At 39.7% G+C, this 23770-nt stretch overlaps 1 protein-coding gene across 1 annotated transcript in view; it reads right to left on the minus strand.

Moving 5' to 3' along the window:
• CTNNA3 (catenin alpha 3) overlaps positions 1-22029 on the minus strand; it is a 1832183-nt gene extending 1810154 nt beyond the window's left edge. Inside the window, exon 1 of the mRNA XM_009214841.4 lies at positions 20900-22029. Within this exon, the coding sequence (XP_009213105.3) occupies positions 20900-20903 (4 nt within the window). The 5' untranslated portion in view covers positions 20904-22029. The remainder of the gene's footprint in view (positions 1-20899) is intronic.
• Positions 22030-23770: the final 1741 nt, after the last annotated feature.

Raw genomic sequence — 23770 nt, forward strand, 5'->3', positions numbered from 1 at the left:
CCCTCCCATCACAGGCCCAGAGACCTAGGAGGAAAGAGTGGTTTCGTGGGCTGGGCCCAGGGTCCCCTGTGCTGTGTGCAACCTAGAGACTTGGTGCCTTGTGTCCCAGCTGCTCCACTGTGACTGAAAGGAGCCAACATAGAGCTCCAGCTGTGGCTTCAGAGGGTGCAAGCCCCAAGTCTTGGCAGCTTTCACGTGGTGTTGAGCCTGCAAGTGCAAAGAAGTCAAGAATTGAGGTTTGGGACCTGACAAAAATAAGCAATGGAGAAAGGATTCCCTATTTAATAAATAGTGCTGGGAAAACTGGCCTAGCCATATGCAGGAAACTGAAACTGGACCCCTTCCTTACACCTTATACAAAAACTAACTCAAGATGGATTAAAGACTTAAATGTAAAACCTAAAACCATAAAAACCCTAGAAAAAAACCTAGGCAATACCATTCAGGACATAGGCATGAGCAAAGACTTCATGAGTAAAACACCAAAAGCAATTGAAACAAAAGCCAAAATTGATAAATCAATCTAATTAAACTAAAGAGCTTCTGCACAGCAAAAGAAACTATCATCAGAGGGAACAGGCAACCTACAGAATAGGAGAACAATTTTGCAATCTATCCATCTGACAAAGGGCTAATATCCAGAATCTACAAGGAACTTAAACAAATTTACAAGAAAAAAACAAACAAACCCAACAAAAAGTGGATGAAGGATATGAACAAACACTTCTCAAAAGAAGACATTTATGCAGCCAACAAACATGAATAAAAGCTCATCATCACCTGTCATTAGAGAAATACAAATCAAAACCACGATGAGATACCATCTCATGCCAGTTAGAATGGTGATCATTAAAAAGTCAGGAAACAACAGATGCTGGAGAGGATGTGGAGAAATAGGAACACTTTTACACTGTTGGTGGGAGTGTAAATTAGTTCAACCATTGTGGAAGACAGTGTGGTGATTACTAAGGATCTAGAACCAGAAATACCATTTGACCCAGCAATCCCCTTACTGGGTATATACCCAAAGGATTATAAATCATGCTGCTATAAAGACACATGCACACATATGTTTACTGCAGGACTATTTACAATAGCAAAGACTTTGAACCAACCCAAATGCCCATCAATGATAGACTAGATAAAGAAAATGTGGCACATATACACCATGGAATACTATGTAGCCATAAAAAAGAATGAGTTCATGTCCTTTGCAGGGACTTGGATGAAGCTGGAAACCATCATTGTCAGCAAACTAACACAGGAACAGAAAACCAAACACCATATGTTCTCCTCATAAGTGGGAGCTGAACAATGAAAATAGATGGACATAGGGAGGGGACCATCACATGCTGGTGCCTGTCAGGGGGTGGGAGGAAAGGGGATGGAGAGCATTAAGACAAATACCTAACGCATGAGGGACTTAAAACTTAGATGATGGGTTGATAGGTGCAGCAAACCACCATGGCACATGTATACCTATGTAACGAACCCTCATGTTCTGCACATGTATCCCAGAACGTAAAGTAAAATTAAAAAAAAAAAAAGAATTGAGATTTGGGAACCCCTGCCTAGATTTCAGAAGATGTACAGAAATGCCTAGATGCCCACCAGGCAGAAGTTTGCTGCAGGGGCAGGGCTCTCATGGAGAACCTCTGCTACAGCAGTGAAGAAGGGAAATGTGGGAGCCCCCACACAGAGCCCCTGCTGGGGCACTGCCTAGTGAAGCTGTGAGAAGAGGGCCACCATCCTCCAGACCCCAGAATGGTAGATTCACCAACAGCTTGCACCATCCATGCACCTGGAAAAGCCGCAGACACTCAATACCAGACCATAAAAGAAGCCAGGAGGGAGGCTGTACCCTGCAAAGCCACAGGGGCAGAGCTGCCCAAGACTATGGGAACCTACCTCTTGCATCACTGTGACCTGGATGTGAGACATGGAGTCAAAGGAGATCATTTTGGAGCTTTAAGATTTGACTGCCTTGCTGGATTTCAGACTTGTGTGGGGTCTGTAGTGCCTTTGTTTTGGCCAATTTCTCCCATTTGGAATAGCTGTATTCACCCAATGCCTGTACCCCCATTGTATCTAGGGAGTAACTAATTTGCTTTTGATTTTACAGGCTCATAGGTAGAAGGGACTTGCCTTATCTCAGATGAGACTTTTGACTGTGGACTTTTGAGTTAATGCTGAAATGAGTTAAGACTTTGGGGGACTGTTGAGAAGGGATGATTGGTTTTGAAATGTGAGGACCTGAGATTTGAGAGGGGCCAGGGTGAAATAACATGGTTTGACTGTGTCCCCACCCAAATCTCATCTTGAATTCCCATATATTATGGGAGGGGCCCGGTGGGAGGTAACTGAATCATGGGGACAGGTCTTTCCCGTGCTATTCTCAGTGAATAAGTCTCATGAGATATGATGGTTTTAAAAAAGGAGAGTTTCCCTGCACGAGTTCTCTTCTTTTATCTGCTGTCATGTGAGACACATCTTTCACCTTCCACCATGATTGTGAGGCCTCCCCAGCCATATGGAACTGGAAGTACAATAAACCTCTTTCTTTTGTAAATTGCCCAGTTTCTGGTATGTCTTTATCAGCAGCATGAAAGCAGACTAATACAGACCTCTTCCTGAGCACAATTGAGAGAGCTCTTGGGATGACTCAGAAATAGCCAATAAACACTTTAAAGGGCTCATTTCTGGCACTTAGACAGTGAAAACTTAAGCTATTGGAATCCACACATTTAAAAGAATAAATAACCTTATTTTATAAAACAGATGTTGAATCTCAGACATTTGAGTTATACATAGTTTTCAATAAATGGTAGCTATTTTTAATCATGTTGATGACTTGGATAATGGTATATAGTTCATATCGCATTTACACAAGCTCCACCTCAATTTTTAGCAATGAACCACTGCAAAAACAAGAAGGGATCAAGTAACAATAAGGGGCCATACAAGAATAAGACTAGAAGAACTCACCAAATGAGGAGAACTGACCAAATGATAGGGCTGAACCCCCAGGAGACCTTGAGAGCAGCCCAATCAAAATGGCTTGGCACATAAGAGGACACAGAAACTTTTATTTAATTAGGAACAGTTACAATGTCCGAAAACCAACTCTCTAGTAGGGCATTGTAGCAAGAATCCCTTCTCTGAACTGTTACTCTATGTTAGGGTGTGATGATTCCCTATTTCAGGTGGTTCATCTGGAAACTGGCAAGAATTAGACAAGGAGTTAGAGCCCTAGCCAAGTGCACTGGCAGAAGCCTAGTTACATAGATTGAATAAACATTGAGAATTAGAACAGGGGCTGTGATTCAAAGGACATTTTAGCCCCACCAGATATGGGACTAAAATTCCAGCTTCCATCTGAAAGATGAATTTGCCTGGAAGTGGGACTGGCTGGGCTGTATATTGCAAACATTAGTATCTACACAGGTGAAAAACTTTGGGGCAGGTATTTTTTTAAAATGCAGATTTAGTTCTTCTCAAATAATACATGCAAACACTTACAATGTTCTGAATTGTAAGATAACTTTGCATATATCCTTAAGAGTGGGCAACTTAATTGACTGTAGCTAATCACTGGATAAGCGGGACTTTTACTATAAGGTACCCTGGATATGAATGAACCTTGTTTGGGTATGCTACTCTTTTTACTAATATAAAAATAAGAATTTAAGGTTTCATTATTAAAATCAATTCATGTTATCAAATATAGGTATATTAACACTTATCATGTGTAAAGCAGGAATTTATGTCTCAGAAGTTATGCAACAGCAAATAAATATCAGAGATTTTCAGGTATCCCTAAAAAGAGCCTAATACCACTGATTCAAAAATAACGAAAAACTAGACCATGATCCTTTCTAATTCTGATTGCTGACAATGAATTTAAATAAGTTACAACTTTTTTTTATACTTTAAGTTCTGGGATACATGTGCAGAACATGCGGGTTTGTTACATAGGTATATACATGCCATGGTGGTTTGCTGCACCCATCAACCCATTATCTACATTAGGTATTTCCCCTAATGCTACCCCTCCCCTACTCCCCACCCCCTATCAGGCCCCAGTGTGTGATGTTCCCCTCCCTGTGTCCATGTATTCTCATTGTTCAAGTCTTACTTACGAGTGAGAACATGTGGTGTTTGGTTTTCTGTTCCTGTGTTAGTTTGCTGACAACGATGGCTTCCAGCTTCATCAATGTCCCTGCAAAAAACATGAACTCATCCTTTTTTATGGTTGCAAAGTATTCCATGGTGTATATGTGCCACATTTTGTTTATCCAGTCTATCAGTGATGGACATTTGGGTTAGTTCCAAGTCTTTGCTATTGTAAATAGTCCTGCAATAAACATACGTGTGCATGTGTCTTTATAGTAGAATGATTTATAATCCTTTGGGTATATACCCAGTAAGGGGATGGCTGGGTCAAATGGTATTTCTGGTTCCAGATCCTTGAGGAATCGCCACACTGTCTTCCACAATGGTTGAATTAGTTTACACTCCCACCAACAGTGTAAAAGCGTTCCTGGCCGCATGCGGTGGCTCATGCCTGTAATCCCAGCACTTTGGGAGGCCGAGGCGGGTGGATCACAAGATCAGAAGATTGAGACCATCCGGGCTAACATGGTGAAACCCCATCTCTATTAAAAAAAAATACAAAAAAATTAGCCGGGCATGGCGGCGGGTGCCTGTAGTCCCAGCTACTGGAGAGGCTGAGGCAGGAGAATGGTGTGAGCCCAGGAGGTAGAGCTTGCAGTGAGTCGAGATCGCACCACTGCACTCCAGCCTGGGCAACAGAGTGAGACTGTGTCTCAAAAAAAAACAAAAAAACAAAACAAAAAAACAAAAAGCCTTCCTATTTCTCCACATGCTCTCCAGCATCTGTTGTTTCCTGACTTTAATGATCGCCATTCTAACTGGCATGAGATGGTATCTCATCGTGCTTTTGATTTGTATTTCCCTAACGACCAGTGATGATGAGCTTTTTTTTCATATGTTTTTTGGCCGCATAAATGTCTTCGAGAAATGTCTGTTCATATCCTTCGCTCACTTTTTGATGGGGTTGTTTTTTCCTTGTACATTTCTTTAAGTTCCTTGTAGATTCTGAATATTAGTCCTTTGTCAGATGGATAGATTGCAAAAATGTTCTCCCACTCTGTAGGTTGCCTGTTTCCTCTGATGATAGTTTCCTTTGCTGTGCAGAAGGTCTTCGGTTTAGTTAAATCTCATTTGTCTATTTTGGCTTCTGTTGCCATTGCTTTTGGAGTTTTAGTCATGAAATCTTTGCCCATGCCTATGTCCTGAATGGTATTGCCTAGGTTTTTTTCTAGGGTTTTTATGGTTTTAGATTTTACATTTAAGTCTTTAATCCATCTTGAGTTAGTTTTTGTATAAGGTGTAAGGAAGAGGTCCAGTTTCAGTTTTCTGCATACAGTAGCCAGTTTTCCCAACACCATTTATTAAATACAGAATACATTCCCCATTGCTTGTTTTTGTCAGGTTTGTGAATGATCAGATGCTTGTAGATGTGTGGCGTTATTTCTGAGGCCTCTGTTCTGTTCCATTGGTCTATATATCTGTTTTGGCACCAGTACCACGTTGCTGTGGTTACTGTAGCCTTGTAGTATAGTTTGAAGTCAGGTAGCGTGATGCCTCCAGCTTTGTTCTTTTCGCTTAGGATTGTCTTGGCTATACGGGCTCTTTTTTGGTTCCACATGAACTTTAAAGTAGTTTTTTCTAATTCTATGAAGATAATCAAAGGTAGTTTGATGAGAATAGCATTAAATCTATAAATTACTTTGGGCAGTATGGTCATTTTCATAATATTGATTCCTCCAATCCATGAGCACGGAATGTTTTTCCATTTGTTTGTGTTCTCTTTTATTTCCTTGAGCAGTGGTTTATAGTTCTCCTTGAAGAGGTCCTCACACATCCCTTGCAAGTTGTATTCCTAGGTATTTTATTCTATTTGTAGCAAATGTAAAAGGGAGTTCACTCATGATTTGGCTTTCTGTGTATTACGGGTGTATAGAAATGCTTGTGATTTTTGCACATTAATTTTGTATCCTGAGACTTTGCTGTTGTTTATCAGCTTAAGGAGATTTGGGACTGAGACAATGGGGTTTTCTAAATATTCAATCGTGTCACCTGCAAACACAGACAATTTGACTTCCTCTCTTCCTATCTGAATACAATTTGTTTCTTCTCTTGCCTGATTTCCCTGGTCAGAACATCCAATACTGTGTTGAACAGGAGTGGTGAGAGAGGGCATTCTTGTCTTGTGCCAGTTTTCAAAGGAAATGCATCCAGCTTTTGCCCATTCAGAATGATACTGACTGTGGGTTTATCATAAATATCTCTTACTATTTTGAGATACGTTCCATCAATACCTAGTTTACTGAGGGTTTTTAGCATGAAGCGGTGTTGAATTTTATCGAAGGCCTTTTCTTTAACTATTGAGATAATCATGTGGTTTTTTGTCGTTGGTTCTGTTTAAGTGATGGATTACATTTATTGATTTGCATATGTTGAATCAGCCTTGCATCCCAGGGATGAAGCTAACTTGATGGTGGTGGATAAGCTTTTTGATGTGCTGTTGGATTTGGTTTGTCAGTATTTTATTGAGGATTTTCACATCAATGTTCATCAGGGATACTGGCCTGAAATTTTCTTTTTTTTTTTTTAAGCTTATCCACCATTTGTATTTTTTTTTATTTTTTTCTTTTTTTTATTATACTTTAAGTTCTAGGGTACATGTGCATAACGTGCAGGTTTGTTACATATGTATACTTGTGCCATGTTGCTGTGCTGCACCCATCAACTCGTCAGCACCCATCAACTCGTCATTTACATCAGGTATAACTCCCAATGCAATCCCTCCCCCCTCCCCCGTCCTCATAATAGGCCCTGGTGTGTGATGTTCCCCTTCCCGAGTCCAGGTGATCTCATTGTTCAGTTCCCACCTATGAGTGAGAACACGCAGTGTTTGGTTTTCTTTTCTTATGATAGTTTGCTGAGAATGATGGTTTCCAGCTGCATCCATGTCCCTACAAAGGACACAAACTCATCCTTTTTTATGGCTGCATATATTCCATGGTGTATATGTGCCACATTTTCTTAATCCAGTCTGTCACTGATGGACATTTGGGTTGATTCCAAGTCTTTGCTGTTGTGAATAATGCTGCAATGAACATACATGTGCATGTGTCATTATAGCAGCATGATTTATAATCCTTTGGGTATACACCCAGTAATGGGATGGCTGGGTCATATGGTACTTCTAGTTCTAGATCCTTGAGGAATCACCATACTGTTTTCCATAATGGTTGAACTAGTTTACAATCCCACCAACAGTGTAAAAGTGTTCCTATTTCTCCACATCCTCTCCAGCACTTGTTGTTTCCTGACATTTTAATGATTGCTATCCTAACTGGTGTGAGATGGTATCTCCTTGTGGTTTTGATTTGCATTTCTCTGATGGCCAGTGATGACGAGCATTTTTTCATGTGTCTGTTGGCTATATGCATGTCTTCTTTTGAGAAATGTCTGTTCATATCATTTGCCCACTTTTTGATGGGGTTGTTTCTTTTTTTCTTGTAAATTTGTTTGAGTTCTTTGTAGGTTCTGGATATTAGCCCTTTGTCAGATGAGTAGATTGCAAAAATTTTCTCCCATTCTGTAGGTTGCCTGTTCACTCTGATGGGAGTTTCTTTTGCTGTGCAGAAGCTCTTTAGTTTAATTAGATTCCATTTGTCAATTTTGGCTTTTGTTGCCATTGCTTTTGGTGTTTTAGACATGAAGTCCTTGCCCATGCCTATGTCCTGAATGGTATTACCTAGGTTTTCTTCTAGGGTTTTTATGGTATTAGGTCTAACATTTAAGTCTCTAATCCATCTTGAATTAATTTTCGTATAAGGAGTAAGGAAAGGATCCAGTTTCAGCTTTCTACTTATGGCTAGCCAATTTTCCCAGCACCATTTATGAAATAGGGAATCCTTTCCTCATTTCTTGTTTTTCTCAGGTTTGTCAAAGATCAGATGGCTGTAGATGTGTGGTATTATTTCTGAGGACTCTGTTCTGTTGGTCTATATCTCTGTTTTGGTACCAGTACCATGCTGTTTTGGTTACTGTAGCCTTGTAGTATAGTTTGAAGTCAGGTAGTGTGATGCCTCCAGCTTTGTTCTTTTGACTTAGAATTGTCTTGGCAATGCGGGCTCTTTTTTGGTTCCATATGAACTTTAAAGCAGTTTTTTTCAATTCTGTGAAGAAAGTCATTGGTAGCTTGATGGGGATGGCATTGAATCTATAAATTACCTTGGGCAGTATGGCCATTTTCACGATATTGATTCTTCCTATCCATGAGCATGGTATGTTCTTCCATTTGTTTGTGTCTTCTTTTATTTCACTGAGCAGTGGTTTGTAGTTCTCCTTGAAGAGGGTCCTTTACATCCCTTGTAAGTTGGATTCCTAGGTATTTTATTCTCTTTGAAGCAATTGTGAATGGAAGTTCATTCATGATTTGGCTCTCTGTTTGTCTGTTACTGGTGTATAAAAATGCTGGTGATTTTTGCACATTTATTTTGTATCCTGAGACTTTGCTGAAGTTGCTTATCAACTTAAGGAGATTTTGGGCTGAGATGATGGGGTTTTCTAAATATACAATCATGTCATCTGCAAAGAGGGACAATTTGACTTCTTCTTTTCCTAACTGAATACCCTTGATTTCTTTCTCTTGCCTGTTTGCCCTAGCCAAAACTTTCAACACTATGTTGAATAGGAGTGGTGAGAGAGGGCATCCCTGTCTTGTGTCAGTTTTCAAAGGGAATGCTTCTAGCTTTTGCCCATTCAGTATGATACTGTCTGTGGGTTTGTCATAAATAGCTCTTATTATTTTGAGATACATTCCATCAATACCGAATCTATGGAGAGTTTTTAGCATGAAGGGCTGTTGAATTTTGTCAAAGGCCTTTTCTGCCTCTATTGAAATAATCATGTGGTTTTTGTCTTTGGTTCTGTTTATATGCTGGATTACATTTATTGATTTGTGTATGTTGAACCAGCCTTGCATCCCAGGGATGAAGCCCACTTGATCACGGTGGATAAGCTTTTTGATGTGCTGCTGGATTCAGTTTGCCAGTATTTTATTGAGGATTTTTGCATCGATGTTCATCAGGGATATTGGTCTAAAATTCTCTTTTTTTGTTGTGTCTCTGCCAGGCTTTGGTATCAGGATGATGTTGGCCTCATAAAATGAGTTAGGGAGGATTCCCTCTTTTTCTATTGATTGGAATAGTTTCAGAAGGAATGGTACCAGCTCCTTCTTGTACCTGTGGTAGAATTCAGCTGTGAATCTATCTGGTTCTGGACTTTTTTTGGTTGGTAGGCTATTAATTATTGCCTCAATTTCAGAGCCTACTATTGGTCTATTCAGGGATTCAACTTCTTCCTGGTTTAGTCTTGGGAGAGTGTTTTAAGCGTCCAGGAAATTATCCATTTCTTCTAGATTTTCTAGTTTATTTGCGTAGAGGTGTTTATAGTATTCTCTGATGGTAGTTTGTATTTCTGTGGGGTCGGTGGTGATATCCCCTTTATCATTTTTTATTGCATCTATTTGATTCTTCCCTCTTTTCTTCCTTATTAGTCTTGCTAACAGTCTATCAATTATGTTGATCTTTTCAAAAAACCAACTCTTGGATTCACTGATTTTTTGGAGGGTTTTTTGTGTCTCTATTTCCTTCAGTTCTGCTCTGATCTTAGTTATTTCTTGCCTTCTGCTAGCTTTTGAATGTGTTTGCTCTTGCTTCTCTAGTTCTTTTAACTGTGATGTTAGAGTGTCAATTTTAGATCTTTCCAGCTTTCTCTTGTGGGCATAAATGTGTCCCAGAGATTCTGGTATGTTGTTTCTTTGTTCTCATTGGTTTCAAAGAACATCTTTATTTCTGTCTTCATTTCGTTATGTACCCAGTAGTCATTCAGGAGCAGGTTGTTCAGTTTCCATGTAGTTGAGTGGTTTTGATTGAGTTTCTTAGTCCTGAGTTCTAGTTTGATTGCACTGTGGTCTGAGAGACAGTTTGTTATAATTTCTGTTCTTTTCCATTTGCTGAGGAGTACTTTACTTCCAATTATGTGGTCAATTTTGGAATAAGTGCAATGTGGTGCTGAGAAGAGTGTATATTCTGTTGATTTGGGGTGGAGAGTTCTGCAGATGCCTATTAGGTCTGCTTGCTGCAGAAATGAGTTCAATTCCTGGATATCCTTGTTAACTTTCTGTCTCGATCTGTCTAATGTTGACAGTGGGGTGTTGAAGTCTCCCATTATTACTGTATGGAAGTCTAAGTCTCTTTGTAAGTCTCTAAGGACTTGCTTTACGAATCTGGGTGCTCCTGTATTGGGTGCATATATATTTAGGATAGTTAGCTCTTCCTGTTGAATTGATCCCTTTACCATTATGTAGTGGCCTTCTTTGTCTCTTTTGATCTTTGATGGTTTAAAGTCTGTTTTATCAGAGACTAGTATTGCAACCCCTGCTTTTTTGTGTTCTCCATTTGCTTACTAGATCTTCCTCCATCCCTTTATTTTGAGCCTATGTGTTTCTCTGCATGTGAGATGGTTCTCCTGAATACAGCAAACTAATGGGTCTTGACTCTTTATCCAATTTGCCAGTCTGTGTCTTTTAATTGGACCATTTAGTCCGTTTACATTTAAGGTTAATATTGTTATGTGTGAACTTGATCCTGTCATTGTGATATTAGCTGGTTATTTTGCTCGTTAGTTGATGCAGTTTCTTCCTAGCATCGACGGTCTTTACATTTTGGCATGTTTTTGTAATGGCTGGTACCAGTTGTTCCTTTCCACGTTTCGTGCTTCCTTCAGGGTCTCTTGCAAGGCAGGCCTCGTGGTGACAAAATCTCTAAGCATTTGCTCATCTGTAAAGGATTTTATTTCCCCTTCACTGATGAAACTTAGTTTGGCTAGATATGAAATTCTGGGTTTAAAATTCTTTTCTTTAAGAATGTTGAATATTGGCCCCCACTCTCTTCTGGCTTCTAGAGTTTCTTCCGAGAGACCTGCTGTTAGTCTGATGGGCTTCCCTTTGTGGGTAACCCGACCTTTCTCTCTGGCTGCCGTTAACATTTTTTCCTTCATTTCAACTTTGGTGAATCTGACAATTATGTGTCTTAGAGTTGCTCTTCTTGAGGAGTATCTTTGTGGCATTCTTTGTATTTCCTGAATTCGAATGTTGGCCTGCCTTACTAGGTTGGGGAAGTTCTCCTGGATGATATCCTGAAGAGTGTTTTCCAACTTGGTTCCATTTTCCCCCTCACTTTCAGGCACCCCAATCAGACGTAGATTTGGTCTTTTCACATAATCTCATACTTCTTGAAGGCTTTGTTCATTTCTTTTTCCTCTTTTTTCTTTAGACTTCTCTTCTTGCTTCATTTCATTCATTTGATCCTCAATCACTGATACTCTTTCTTCCAGGTGATCAAGTCGGTTACTGAAGCTTGTGCATTTGTCACGTATTTCTTGTGTCATGGTTTTTATCTGTGTCAGTTCGTTTATGGCCTTCTCTGCATTGATTATTCTAGTTATCCATTCTTCCATTCTTTTTTCAAGATTTTTAGTTTCTTTGCGCTGGGTACGTAATTCCTCCTTTAGCTCTGAGAAGTTTGATGGACTGAAACCTTCTTCTCTCAACTCGTCAAAGTCATTCTCCGTCCAGCTTTGATCCATTGCTGGCGATGAGCTGTGTTCCTTTGGAGGGGGAGATGCGCTCTTATTTTTTGAATTTCCAGCTTTTCTGCCCTGCTTTTTCCCATCTTTGTGGTTTTATCTGCCTTTGGTCTTTCATGATGGTGATGTACTAATGGGGTTTTGGTGTGGTTGTCCTTCCTGTTTGTTAGTTTTACTTCTAACAGTCAGGACCCTCAGCTGTAGGTCTGTTGGAGATTGCTTGAGGTCCACTCCAGACCCTATTTGCCTGGGTATTAGCAGCCGAGGCTGCAGAAGATAGAATATTGCTGAACAGCGAGTGTACCTGTCTGATTCTTGCTTTGGAAGCTTTGTCTCAGGGGTGTACCCCGCCGTGTGAGGTATGAAGTGTGGGGTGTCGGTCTGCCCCTGGTGGGGGATGTCTCCCAGTTAGGCTACTCAGGGATCAGGGACCCACTTGAGCAGCCAGTCTGCCCATTCTCAGATCTCAACCTCTGTGCTGGGCGATCCACTACTCTCTTCAAAGCTGTCAGACAGGGACATTTACCTCTGCCGAGGTTTCTGCTGCTTTTTGTTTAGCTATGCCCTGTCCCCAGAGGAGGAGTCTACAGAGGCAGGCCGGCCTCCTTGATCTGTGGTGGGCTCCACCCAATTCGAGCTTCCCCGCGGCTTTGTTTACCTGCTTAAGCCTCAGCAATGGCGGGCACCCCTCCCCCAGCCTCACTGCCACCTTCCAGTTAGATCTCAGACTGCTGTGCTAGCAATGAGGGAGGCTCCATGGGCACGGGTCCCTCTGGGCCAGGTGTGGGATACAATCTCCTGGTGTGCCATTTGCTAAGACCCTTGGTAAAGTACAGTATTAGGGTGGGAGTTACCCAATTTTCCAGGTGTTGTGTGTCTCAATTTCCTTTGGCTAGGAAAAGGAATTCCCTTCCCCCTTGCACTTCCCAGGTGAGGCTATGCCTCGCCCTGCTTCAGCTCTCGCTGGTCGGGCTGCGCCTGTGGACCAACACCAACTGTCCGACACACCCCAGTGAGATGAACCCGGTACCTCAGTCGAAAATGCAGAAATCACCCGTCTTCTGTGTTGCTCACGCTGGGAGCTGGAGGCTGGAGCTGTTCCTATTCGGCCATCTTGGGCCAACCCTTTATTCTTAAATATCTTTTTCTCCATTGAATTCTGTTTCAGTCAAGGCTCAGTGGCAAAAAATAGAAACCAGCAGAGTATTTTCAAGCAGAGGAGGTTTTAAATGCTTTTTAAAAGGGATTCCCTTCCCCCTTGCACTTCCCAGGTGAAGTGATGCCTTGCCCTGCTTCAGTTCTTGCTGGTCGGGCTGCAGCAGCTGACCAGCACTGATTGTCCCACACTCCCTAGTGAGATGAACCTGGTACCTCAGTTGAAAATGCAGAAATCACCCGTCTTCTGTGTCCTCACACTGGGAGCTGGAGACTGGAGCTGTTCCTATTCGGCCATCTTGCTCCCATTTGTCCTGAAATTTTCTTTTTTTGTTGTTGTATCTCTGCCAGGTTTTGGTATCAGGATGATGCTGGCCTCATAAAATAAGTTTAGGAGGAGTCTCTCTTTGTCTATTGTTTGGAATAGTTTCAGAAGGAATGGTACCAGCTCCTCTTTGTACCTCTGGCAGAATTTGGCTGTGATCCATCTGGTCCTGGGCTTTTTTTTTTTTTTTTTTTTTTGGTTGGTAGGCTATTAATTACTGCCTCAATTTCAGAACTTGTTATTGGTCTATTCAGGGATTCGACTTTTTCCTGGTTTAGTCTTGGGAGGGTGTATGTGTCCAGGAATTTATCCATTTCTTCTAGATTTTCTAGTTTATTTGCATAGAGGTGTTTATAGTATTCTCTGATGATAGTTTGTATTTCTGTGGGATCAGTGGTGATAATCCCTTTATCATTTTTTATTTTGTCTATTTCATTCTTCTCTCTGTTCTTCTTTATTAGTCTGGCTAGCGGTCTATTTTGTTAATCTTTTCAAAAAAAAACCAGTTCCTGGATTTATTGATTTTTGGAAGGGTTTTTTGTGTCTCTATCTCCTTCATTTCTGCTCTGATCTTAGTTATTTCTTGTCTTCTGCTAGCTTTTGAATTTGCTCTTACTTCTCTAGGTCTTTTAATTGGGCTGTTAGGGTGTCAATTTTAGGTCTTTCCCACTTTCTCTTGTGGGCCTTTAGTGCTACAAATTTCCCTCTAAACACTGCGTTAGCTGTGTTCCAGAGATTCTGGTACGTTGTGTCTTTGTTCTCATTGGTTTCAAAGAACTTATTTATGTCTGCCTTTATTTTGTTATTTACCCAGTAGTCATTCAGGAGCAAGTTGTTCAGTTTCCATGTAGTTGCGCAGTTTTGAGTGAGTTTCTTAATCCTGAGTTCTAATTTGATTGCAATATGGTCTGAGAGACTGTTATGATTTCCATTCTTTTGCATTTGCTGAGGACTACTTTACTTCCATTTACTGAGGAGAAGGATTTTATTTCTCCTTCGCTTATGAAGTTTAGGTTGGCTAGATATGAAATTCTGAGTTGAAAATTCTTTTCTTTAAGGATGTTAGCCAGGCACGGTGGCTCACGCCTGTAATCCCAGCACTTTGAGACGCTGAGGCAGGCAGATCACCTGAGGTCGGGAGTTCGAAACCAGCCTGACCAACATGGTGAAACTCTATTAAAAATACAAAAATTAGCCATGCATGGTGGCCAGCACCTGTAGTCCCAGCTACACGGGAGGCTGAGGCAGGAGAATTGCTTGAACCTAGGAGGTGGAAGTTGCAGTGAGCCGAGATCATGCCACTGCACTCCAGCCTGGGTGACAGAGCGAGACTCCGTCTAAAATAAAATAAAATAAAACTAAATTAAATAAATTAAATTAAATTAAATTTTAAAAAGAATGTTGAATATTGGCCCCCACTCTTCTGGCTTGAAGGGTTTCTGCAGAGAGATCTCCTGTTAGTCTAATGGGCTTCCCTTTGTGGGTAATCCGACCTTTCTCTCTGGCCACCTGTAATATTTTTTCTTTCATTTCAACCCTGGTTAATCTGATGACTGTGTATTATGTGTCTTAGGGCTGCTCTTCTCAAGGAGTATCTTTGTGCTGTTCTCTGTATTTCTTGAATTTGAATGTTGGCCTGTCTTGCTAGGCTGGGGAAGTTCTTCTGGATAATTTTCTGAAGAGTGCTTTCCAACTTGGTTCCATTATCTCCATCACTTTCAGGTACACCAATCAAACTTAGGTTTGCTCTTTTCACATCATCCCATATTTCTGGAGGCTTTGTTCATTCCCTTTCATTCTTTTTTCTCTAATCTTGTCTTCATGCTTTATTTCATTAAGTTGATCTTCAATCTCTGATATTCTTTCTTCCACTTGATCAATTTGGCTATTGATACTTGTGTATGCTTCACAATGTTCTTGTGCTGCGTTTTTCAGCTCCGTCAGGTCATTTATGTTCTTCTATAAACTGGTTATTCTAGTTAGCAATTCCTCTGACCTTTTTCCAAGGTTTTTAGCTTCCTTGCATTGGGTTAGAACATGCTCCTTTAGCTCAGAGGAGTTTGTTATTACCTACCTTCTGAAGCCTACTTCTGTCAATTCATCATAAGTCATTCTCCATTAAGTTTTGTTCCTTTGCTGGTAAGGAGTTGTGATTCTTTGGAGGAGAAGAGGTCTTCTGGTTTTTGGAATTTTCAGCCTTTTTGTGCTGGTTTTTCCTCATTTTTGTGGATTTATCTACCTCTGGCCTTTGATGCTGGTGGCCTTCGGATGGTGTTTTTGTGTGGATGTCCTTTTTGTTGTTGATGCTATTCCTTTCTGTTTATTAGTTTTCCTTCTAACAGTCAGGTCCCTCTGCTGCAGGTCTGCTGGAGTTTGCTGGAGGTCCACTCCAGACCCTGTTTGCCTGGGTATCACCAGCGGAGGTACAGTTGGAAATGCAGAAATCACCCGCCTTCTATGGTGGTCTCGCTGGGAGCTGCAGACCAGAGCAGTTCCTATTCAGCCATCTTGCCAGCCATGGTAAGTTAAAACTTTTAACAATCTCAATGGCTCCCTTTGTTCATACACAAAATCAGTATTTTATCTCAGATACTAGTGCAAACACTAAGAACCAAATTTTTAGAATTCAGTATTGGGGTTTACATCTAGCAGAATTTCACAGGATCTCAGACTATTAGTTTGGGAATAGTTCAGAGAAAGACTGATAGGGAAGGTGAGTGATAGATCAAAGGGGTTAAGAGAGGATTGTTCCAGTAGTACTAGGCCAGCTCTAGTTTTTGTTCCCCTTTTTCTATAGAAGGTGAGGCAAAGCATGAATCATATGTCATGAAGTTTTTGCTATCCTCCTTGCTCTCCTTGAATTTCAACAGATACCTAAAGTCATTCAAATATACAAACAATTCACAGCTACCAATCTCAAAGAGAGAAAATAATATAAAGATGATATCCCAAAAGAAACTGTCAAGGCTAAAGAGGTTTAATGAGAGAGTAGCTTGGGACTATATTGATATTTTCTCTCTTCCTTTACAAAGTGGAAAGAAATCACAGCAAAGACATACAATTATGTATCAGAAGCACTAATGCCTCCAGAAATGTTATCTGAAATTTAAAAGCAGTAATTAATGCCTACACCTCACAAAAAGTGTTTTATATCAGCTCTTATCCCTTATAGAACACCTACAAAAGACCTTTTAAATGACTGCATGGTTTCATAAATTAAGCTTATATTTTTAAATTTCCAGTATTAAATATTCATTAAATAAGTGAACATATTTGCTCAAATATTTTAAATGTTGATGAAATAGATTAAAATCCCTTCTATGGATTTCTTATGACAAAGAAACACTCTATAACATAGAGTTTTACATAAGGAAGGGGATGGAAAAGGGAGAACAACAATTATATCTTTCAGTTCTTTTTTTTTTTTTTTTTTTTTTTTGAGACAGAGTCTCACTCTGTCACCCAGGTTGGAGTCCAGTGGCATGATCTTGGCTCACCACAATTTCTGCCTCCTGCGTTCAAGCAATTTTCCTGCTTTGGCCTCCCAAGTAGCTGGGACTACAGATACGTGCCACCACGCCCAGCTAATTTTTGTATTTTTAGTTGAGATGTGGTTTCGCCATGTTGGTCAGGCTGATCGCGAACTCCTGACCTCAGGTGATCTGCCCCACTTGGCCTCCCAAAGTGCTGGGATTATAGGCATGAGCCACGGCACCTGGCCTTTTTTTTCTTTTTTTTTTTTTTTTTTTTTTTTTTTGAGACAGGGTCTCATTCTGTTGCCCAGGTTGGAGTGCAGTGATGCAATCACGGCTCAATGCAGGGTGGACCTCCTGGGTCCAAGTGATCCTCCCATCTCCGCCTCCTAAGTGGTGGAACTACAGGTGCAAGCCACCACACCTAGCTAGTTTTTGTATTTTTAGTAGAGACTTTGGGGTTTCACCATGTGTCTAGGCGGGTTTCAAACTCCTGAGCTCAAGCAATCTTCCTGCCTCAGCCTCCCAAAGCACTGGGATTACACGCACAAGCCACCATGCCCAGCCTCTTTCAGTTCTTTGATAAACAATTTAATCCCACAAGGCCCATGATCCTAAATAGTAGCTTCATTATGAATAAATGTTTTTTGGTCCACTTTCAAAACATAAAACATAAAGTATCCTCTGTATCAGATGCTTCTGATGCCCTGCCCACACCTGCTTAGCCTCACTTCTGATTCCAGTCACGACTATGAAGGATAGTTACTAGCAGACCACAGTTCTCTCATGTGGTCAGTGTCACACCCCACATCTTTCTCTGTATGCCATGGGGCTTCTCCAAAGCCAGAAATGACACAGGGAACCCACTAAGTATATGCATATCCATGGATGTTCAGAGCAGTTAGTGCCCTAGATTAACCCACAACCAATGGGGGCAAGGAGCTGGCAAACAATTGCTCCTTCGAGTAGACCTTTAGGTAGAGAACTCCAAGGGACATTCAACACAATTCTCAGAAAGTTCTGAGTAGCATCATGCCCCAGCTGGGCTCAGCAGTGACCCTGATAATGTAAGCTTATCCTACATTATTCTTTCCACCTTTTCTTCTGCCCAGTCCCTCACCCCTGCTCCCTGGTGTTACCACCCAGACGAACTACCTAGCGTTGTTGTCTCTGGCTCTTGCTTTTAAGGAGAATCCAAGCTAAGACTGTTTATACCAGGAATGGGTCTAGAAAACAGACCCTTAGGATGATACTGTTGAACTGGATCACTCACAAGCTAGATGGAAATGAGGGTCCATTGTTGGTGATAATCCCTGGTATATGGTTTCTCTCTAGTGTGGATTAGATGAGGTACAGGTAGAAGAGCTTATTGTGAACATCAATTCCCAATTTCACATTCAGTTACATCATCCAGATAATTTGAAAATAGCCAGGTGACAGTATTTACACCACAGAAATGGCAAGCACTGCAATTTCGGGTTTCCCCACCCCTGGTGTTCCAGAGAATACCGGCTTCTCCAAAGCCACAGATGATACAGGGAGCCAACATGTGCATATCCACGGAAGTTTAGAGGAGTTAGTGCCCAAGATCAACCCACAATCAATGGGGGCAAGGATCTGATAAACAATTGCCAGCTCTTATACAGAATTTCAGCCAACATTCCAGTTTTCAGCTTCCCTCTTCACATAATCCTGTTTTTTAGAAGTACCTGGTACATTTTCCAAGTTTTATGGCACAAATCACTAAATCCAAAGCTATCCTGGTGCTGTGGCATAAATTTGCTGCCTTTACTGTATGATCAGTCCTTATCTAAGTGCAGGAAGCCTATTTGTAATAATTAGAGGTTTAGGAAAGTTTCTAAATACATATTTATACAACAATTTGCCAGTGCTCAGGTAAGAATTTCATATGCCAAAACCTTAAACCTTAATTCCTATTACACAAATTCTTATTATATTTTATTACACAAAAATATTCTTGTTAAAAATTTTATAATTTATAAAATTATATCTATTTATTCTCCAACTATAATTTATTATCCAAGTTTTTACTTTCTCAGGGTATACACTATTTGATAAGACAATGGATTTGTAGTTCTGCATGAGTCACTTAACTATACATCCATTCACCTATACATAGTATTGATTTATTAATTTTTTTTTTTTTTGAGACGGGAGTCTCACTCTGTCGCCCAGACTGGCATGCAGTGGCACGATCTCGGCTCACTGCAAGCTCCACCTCCCGGGTTCACAACATTCTTCTGCCTCAGCCTCCCAAGTAGCTGGGACTACAGGCACCCACCACGATGCCCAGCTAATTTTTTTGTATTTTTTAGTACAGACGGGGTTTCACCATGTTAGCCAGGATGGTCTCGATCCCCTGACCTGGTGATTTGCCCACCTCAGCCTCCCAAAGTGCTGGGATTACAGGCGTAAGCCACCACATCCAGTCTTATTTTACTTTTATATAGTAAGATCTGCCTGTCTAATATGCTCTAAGAACAAGAAACTTTTATTTCTCCCAGTGTTATCATTCGTCACACATCAGAGTCCCCTACCTAAATCCAGAACAAAAACAGTCATAATTATTATCTTAACAAAGCCAAGACAACCAACGGAGGGACAAAATAAAGAGATAGGAATAGAGAGAAAAAGAGATGAGAGTCAGGGGGAGGGTGTAAGGAGAAGAGCTTATGCCAAAACCTATACTCTAAATGCTAGAGGTTATTTCTAGAAAATGCAAAAGGCTTAAGAAGATTCAACCCTGATCCATGGCACCCCTTAGTCTCCAAAATCTTGACCTTTTCTAAGTCTTATTGTAAATATAATATATATTATAATATATATAATATACTATATTATAATATATATATATTATATTATATACTATATTATAATATATAATATATACTATATTATAATATATACTATATTATATATTATATACTATATTATAATATATAATATACTATATTATATATTATTATATTATAATATATAATATATACTATTATATACTATATTATAATATATAATATATACTATATTATACTGCTATTATAATATATAATATATACTATATTATATACTATATTATAATATATATAATATACTATATTATATACTATATTAGTATTATATATAATATACTATATTATATACTATATATAATATATATAATAATATATTTTTATATTATATAATATATTATAATATATATAATATACTATATTATATACTATATTAGTATTATATATATTATATTATATTATAGTGTTATTATAATATATATAATATATTATATATATACTATATGGTATATACAGGAATATATATAATATACTATATTATATATTATATACCATATATATATACTTTCTTTTTAGATGGAGTCTCGGGCTTCTGTCACCTTCAGCTGGAGTGCAATGGCGAAGATTCCTGCTCACTGCAACCTCCACCTCCAGGTTCAAGCAATTCTCCTGCCTCAGCCTCCCAAGTAGCTGGGATTACAGGTATCTGCCATCATGCCTGGCTAATTTTTGTATTTTTGTAGAGATGGGGTTTCTCCATGTTGGCCAGGCTGGTCTTGAACTCCTGACCTCAGGTGATTCACCCACCTTGGCCTCCCAAAGTGCTGGGATTACAGGTGTGAGCCACTGGGCCCAGCCTATATTCTCAGAAACTCTAAAGTAAATAGAATTACTTTTATAAACCCTCTAAAACAACTCCCAATTCCTTTTTGACCTCAGGAAGAGAGGCATGCTTAACTATACCCTCTCCCCACCTACCCAATCAGTCATTAAATCCTAATGACTCTAAATTCTCTCTCCATTCTCCTTGTCTCAAATCAGAATCTTATCAATAGTCATCTGAACTACTGCAAAAGCTAAGTGATTTCCCAACTGTTAGCATTCTCAGTGTTACTGCCTCCATCACACAACTCCACCAATCCATTCTTCACATTTCTATCATAGAGTTCTTTCTAAAATACAATCTGATCATTTCATTACCCTGCATACGAAGTCTCTAGGGGACCTCCAGGATAAAATATAAACTCTTTAGCTTGGCATTCCAGGCCCTTTTTCAAATACTAGAGCTCCATAAGAGCTCCTTTTATACTCCCAACCCATTTGAAGATCTCTTACGGTTGGTCACTCATTTATTATTCTTCTTTTTCACAATTTTATCAGGTACTCACACATTTATTTTTCACATGAATCAGCTTGTTTGGCTCCCCAAAAATCCTATGAGGCCAAGTGCAGTGGCTCAAGACTGTAATCCCAGCACTTTCGGAGGCCAAAAGACAGGAAGATCGCTTGAGCCCAGGAGCTCGAGACCAGCCACAAAGTGAGACACCATGTCTAAAAAAAAGAAAGAAAGAAAGAAAAAGAAAAAATCCTATTAATACTTCAAGATTGCACCAAATATATGGAACAGTTTAGGAAAATTGAGAACTCTATAAGAAAAGAACAAAGACTGTCTTTCCATTTACTCAAGTCATTTTTTATTCGCCTCAGTAGAGCTTTAGAGTTTTCTTCCTATTTGTGCTCTACATTTCTCATTAAATGTGTTTCAATTTATTATAAATTTGATCTTGATCTTTCTTTCTTTTACTCTTAGGTGAGAAAAAGTTGAATAAATCATACTTGCCAGTTTATGGCAATTATCACTATTGACTATTGATCTATAGAAGGCTCCTCTTGTTACTTTATTTATTCCTTTATACCATGAACCCTCTCTATTTCCCAACTCCCTCAGAAGCAACCATTCTAATATGCCCAAAATTTATTTTATATTTGTGTTTGTTCCAGCAAAATATGTATTGTTTATGTGCATATATTTACATAAATGGTATTTGTGTTATGTATCTCACTCTGTTTCACTTTTTCAGTCAGCACCACGATTTTAACATCCATTCATGTACAGGTAGTTTTTCACCTCTAATTACTGTATTAACCTCCATGTTGGATATGCATAATATTTAACTTATCCATTAGTGACAGACAACCAGATTGTCTTCCACCCACCTACCATAAAAAAACACTGCAATAAACACCCCGGTAGTAATAATTTGGATAATGTTATTTACCACAATAAACAAACCTGAAATTTCAGTGCTTAAAAAAATAGGCTTATTTCTTGCTCATATAACAGTCCAGTGCTGGTAGGTGGATATCTTTCCTCTATGTGGTGTACAGAGAGATTATGTAATGTGCCCAGGGTCACATAGAGACTAAATAGTGTAGCTAAAAATCAAATCTAAGTTGTTCCATTCCAGAATCAGTACTCTTTTTCTTTTCTCTCGAGAGTCTCACTCTGTCGCCCAGGCTGGAGTGCAGCAGTGCAGCTCATTGCAACCGCCGCCTCCCGGGTTCAAGCGATTCTCCTGCCTCTATATCCCGAGTAGTGGGATTACAGGTGCATGCCACCACACCCAGCTAATTTTGTATTGTCAGTAGAGATGGGGTTTCACCATGTTAGCCAGGTTGGTCTCAAACTCCCAACGTCAGGTGATCACCTGCCTCAGCCTCCCAAAGTGCTGGGATTAAGGTGTGAGCCACTACACCCAGCCCAGAGTCTGTACTCTTAATCACACTGCTTATGCATATACCCTTATGGACATGAGTGGGAATTTCTAGTGTTTTTTATTATATATTAAGAGTTCATATTGTGCTAGATATTAAACTATTGTCTCTCAGCTCCCAATGTACTTCTATGTTTTGCTTTGTGATGCTGGAGCTGGAACTCCCTTTTGCCAGATATTTAGTTTCTCCTGTTATTTTCTTGCAAGAACACTAGAAGTCAGGAGAGTAGATGCAATTTCTCCTTCCTTTTTCCTTGCTATTCATTTCAGCTCATACCAACAATGGCTCTTCATCCCATCAGCAGCAGTTGTTACAGTGTCCAGCTCCTTTACACTCCAGAAATGATCTCTCTGTATGCCCTCATCCCGACAGGACTTTCTCCTCAGACATCTGAGTTCCCAGCTCCAAAGGGCCCCCCATCCATGCTCAAGAGTTCTAAGAACCCCAACCTGCTTCTTTTATTCTCCCAAGAATGATGGCTATTTCCTGTGTTCCTTCTAGTTTTTGGTTTTTCAGCCTTCCAACGCCTATCTAGCCAATTCCCAATATGGAACTGTTTTTATTGAACCTCCCCGTATGGTTTCTGGTTTCTTGAGTAGACTCTTGACTGATTACATATACACTCAATCTCATTTAGTTACACTATAGTCACCACACACACTGAATTAGCAAATACTGTACCATTGCTCTTAGAGTAAATACAATGCCTGTGAATCTCTGATCACATTTCCATCAATCAGTTCACATCATTGCTTTATGTGTCTCTGTTTAAAGACATCTTTTAAAATATATATTGTTAATTCATTAACATTGAACTCACAGCCAAAAACATAACAATTTACATCTGAACTAAGCTTATCTAACACAAATATTTTGTCCTTAAAGCACATCATAGGCTCCTTGTGCCTAAGAACACTAGAGAATACTTCAGCACTACATTTGGGGGCAATTTTAAACAGTGAAATTATCAAAAAGCACAAAAATGCAAAAAGTCACTAAATAGACCTTAGAAAGGACACATTTACAGTATGAAACAAGAAGACAGAGCACGGCCTTGTTCAACTGGGAACATGCGCATGAGCAACTCAAATTTTCTGCCGCTCTGTGCATGTCAGTAAATGACTTCAAAACTGCTGCAAGTATTGATTTCGGGCTTATAAACAAATTTTAGCAAGTAGGCAAATTTACAAATGCAGAATCTATGAAGAATGAGGATCAAAGGTATACATGCATGGTTTGTCTCTGAAACCTCTAAGCTATTTCATTGGCCTATGTGTAATGTTAAGGTTTTTTAATGTCTTAAAATCTAGCATGATAAGTCCTTCCCCCTTTGCTCTTCTTTTTAAAGACTGACTTAGGAACTTATAAGGAACTTTTTAGAGACTAGTTAAATAGTTGTAACCAATATGCTCATAGTGATATGGACAATGACGTCCAGACTGAGGAAGTCTCAGATAGAAATGAGGAACTCATTGGAAACTGAA

The sequence above is a fragment of the Papio anubis genome, chromosome 11 (assembly GCF_008728515.1).
Source record: "Papio anubis isolate 15944 chromosome 11, Panubis1.0, whole genome shotgun sequence".
In the NCBI taxonomy this organism is placed as follows: Eukaryota; Metazoa; Chordata; class Mammalia; order Primates; family Cercopithecidae; genus Papio; species Papio anubis.